Raw genomic sequence first — 3,249 nt, forward strand, 5'->3', positions numbered from 1 at the left:
GCCCCCGGCCCGGCCGGCTCCGCCGCCGGCGCCCACGCCCGCCGCGCGCCGCCCAGCTCCCGGCGCCCGTCCGCGGCTACCTATGTCAATGGCGAAGCGCTTGGCGTTCTCCAGGTTGCGGAAGATCTCGTCGGGGGGCAGCGTGATGCTCTTGTCCAAGCTGTCCCCGCTGCTCCCGCTGCCGCTCGCTCCACACTCCGCCATTTTGAATGTGCCCGGCCAGCCTAATCATCTATGGAGATATATGCGCATATATTTGACTGCTAAACGCCTTCTGCGCATACATTATGCTAATGATGTGCCCGGGCCCGCCCCTCCCCGCCTGCGCCTGTGGTCCAGGCAGCTGGAGGGCCACTGGGCTTGCCCGCGCGGTGGTCCCCGAGGCCGTTGGCCCAACACAAAACGTCTGGACTGTTGTCTTTGTTGGTCTTTCAGTGAGCTGGACAGATGCTGATGTCCAGTACTCTGAGCTAGTGCAGGAGGCACCTGGGGCTCCAAAGACCTGCCTCTTTTCAGTGAGTGCAGCTGTAATAAGTCGCGTGTGACCCACTAGCCCGGCTCTCCAGGAACGAAGGATTGTGGGTTGCAAAAGGCCCATGCAAAATGGGGGTATCGGGGACCCTGCTGTCCAGGCGCCCCCTGTGCAGGGTGGAGGGTGCACCTGCATGCAGGTGGGGAAGACCCTCACTCTGACTCTGATGGTGAGGTCTGCAGAGAATATAGCGGAAAGCAGGGCAGCCTGCCTGGAGGAGGCTGCCTTTTGGCAAAACAGGGAGTCTATGGGAGTTTGCAGGGAACTAGCCAAAACAATTCCTGAAGCTGGAGCAGGGCACAGATGGTGGTGGGGACGTGTTTCAGGGCCAGTCGCTGGGAAGCTTCTGATGGCCAGGAGACCCTTGATGAATGTGTCTCCCCCAGGGGCACTGGGCGCTTTAGGAAAGAGCCCAGACAGTGTTGGTGGCAGACAGAGGGTCCCTGAGGTAGCTTTGGCAACTGATTCCCAGGTGACCCTGGGCTGAGGACCTCAGCCTCTGTTGAGCATGTCACCAGATGCCTGGCAAGGCCTCCAGAGACAGGCCTGTGGAGCAGCAGAAACTCACTCCAGGGGTGATCGGGGGAGGGAGCCATGAGCTTCAGCCTTGGAGAGGCAGCCTTGCGAATATCTTCGAAGGGGTGGGTGCGCTGGGTGGGGAGGCCTGGGGTGGGAGAGTGGGGAGGGTCTGCTCGCAGAGGATGCAGGCCTGGAGTATTGAGGACCTGGGCCATGGGGTGCTGCGGGCCTGGCTAGGAGGCACGCCCCCCTTCCCGTTCATTGACACGCCTGCCCCACATGCAGTAAGTGTGTGGGAGGAAGGGGAAGCCGTGTAGCAAGGCTGGGCTGGCCTGGAGAGGGCGCCTCAGATTCCCCTTGGAGTGGGCAGAAAGGGATTTCAGAGGTCAGTGGGGAGAGGTGCCGAAGAGGAAGGACGGCCAGGCTGGGCCCCTGTCTCTGAAGACAAGCAAAAGCCTTTTGGTCCCACGTGCTGCTCCTTCCACTCCCCATGGGTGGATTTGTCCCTTGGGGAGCCTGGGCCCTTTTAGGCTCTTGTAGACTCAAGCAACATCCAGTAGCCCGCCTAAGAATAGGTGCCCTTTCCGAGGCGAGGGACTGTCCTTGGCGGGTTCATCACCAGTACTGCCTTTTTTGGTCCTGGCGAGCGGTGGGCCTGCAGGGAGGGGAGGGTAGCTGCCTATGGACTAGCCAAGCAGGTGCTCCCAGGAGCTCAGCCAGGGACAGGGGCTGCTGGCCGTGCGGGAAGGCCAGGGTGGAGACAAACACCTTCTCCCGTGTGTGTGGCCCAGCCAAACCCCTTTTGCTGCAGCGAGAGGCCCTACCGCAAGTGGTGGTCTTTGCATCCCCCACAGCTGAACAGAGCTGGAAGGTCCTACAGCTGTCACGTTACTTCTCCCCCCTCCACCAGCAGGGAGCTAGTGAGAGGCCCGGGACAGAAACCCGTCTCCCACTGCATCCCCTCCTGCTGCACACGGGGCTATGGGTCCTACAAGGCCTGTTCTCCTTCCAGACTGCCTGAGCCCTGCTTGTCTGCCTCCTGGCTGCTTTCCCTCCTTCCCTCTGCCAGGACCAACCCTTCTTCCTTGTCCAGAGGGTCACCGGCAGAGACACCTTCCCCCACAGTCAGGTATCATGATAGCGTGTGCCCCCCTCCGCCCGTGCAGACCCCCCGCCCAGTGGCTGCCAAGAACACACGTACAGCGCAAGGGACAGAACCGAGGGCTGCTTAGTCAAGTTTTATTGGAAGTCTGCAGAGCCAGCCCGTGGGCTCCCACGTGACCCACGGTTCAAATTCCGAGTACAAAGTCATGCCCGCATGCACCCACCCACACACAGGGATCCTTTGAGGATCATGGTGGAGACCCCACGCTCCCCACAAAGCCGACTACGAGCCCCAACTGGACCCCAAGTGCACGCAGGGGCCTTTCGGCCACGGCTCTGCATGGTCCTTCTGTGCCCATCCAGGCTGACACGCTTTCCTATGAGGATACACCTTGAGTTCCGCCTTCACAAAAGGCAAATGTGCCCACGGCACGACCCACCGGCCAGGCCCCCTGGCCCAGCAGCGGCAGGCCCGGAAGAAAGTCCTCTACACGCGGAGGCAACGGCTGACCGAGCCCCTGACACCTACAAATATCATAGAACCCCGGGCGGCGGGGACTTCCCAGAAGTCACTTGCTGAAATGCAAACACAGAACAACCCCGTGGAGTCAGACACTTGGCAGAAGGTGGGCCCTGATTGTCCTAAGTGACAAGGACTCTGCAAGCACATTCTCTTGAGAATGACCCTCCTGCTGGCCCGCCAGCCTGGAGAGAGAGCCTTCCGCAGAAGGGGGCCTGTCCAAGCCCCAGGAGGGACGGATGGAGGGCCGGAGGAACAGGCTGGCTGGCCCTCCGGTCCTTGGGGTGGCCACCCGCACGTCCTGCGGGGTCACCAGGGCCGCCAGAGGCCGCAGGTGGGCTGGCGCGCGGCAACTGCGGTGGCCTTGGCGGGGGTGAGCACGGGCGGGGCCGCGGGGCCGGTGGCCTTGGGTGCCTTGGCGGGCGCAGCGGGCGCGGGGGGGGGACGCTGGAAGTGGTAAAGCAGCTTCATCTGCGTGTCGCTGGCCGCGTGCAGCGTCAGGAACTGCACAGCCTCCTGCAGGCACCAGGAGTAGCCCTCGCTGTAGTCCTGATGCAGGCTTTTGGGGCCGGCG

General features: G+C 62.5%; 2 protein-coding genes across 3 annotated transcripts in view; both read right to left on the minus strand.

Moving 5' to 3' along the window:
• Positions 1-220, minus strand: part of PANK4 (pantothenate kinase 4 (inactive)) — a 15,607-nt gene extending 15,387 nt beyond the window's left edge. For both annotated transcript variants that reach the window (XM_034671279.1, XM_034671278.1), the window contains exon 1: positions 81-220. In XM_034671279.1, coding sequence (XP_034527170.1) covers positions 81-204 — 124 coding nt within the window. In that variant the 5' untranslated portion in view covers positions 205-220. The remainder of the gene's footprint in view (positions 1-80) is intronic.
• Positions 221-2,276: 2,056 nt separating this feature from the next.
• The window catches only part of HES5 (hes family bHLH transcription factor 5), a 1,275-nt gene continuing 302 nt past the window's right edge, over positions 2,277-3,249 (minus strand). Inside the window, exon 2 of the mRNA XM_034672033.1 lies at positions 2,277-3,249. Within this exon, the coding sequence (XP_034527924.1) occupies positions 2,985-3,249 (265 nt within the window). The 3' untranslated portion in view covers positions 2,277-2,984.

The sequence above is a fragment of the Ailuropoda melanoleuca genome, chromosome 11 (genome assembly GCF_002007445.2).
Source record: "Ailuropoda melanoleuca isolate Jingjing chromosome 11, ASM200744v2, whole genome shotgun sequence".
Lineage (NCBI taxonomy): Eukaryota > Metazoa > Chordata > Mammalia > Carnivora > Ursidae > Ailuropoda > Ailuropoda melanoleuca.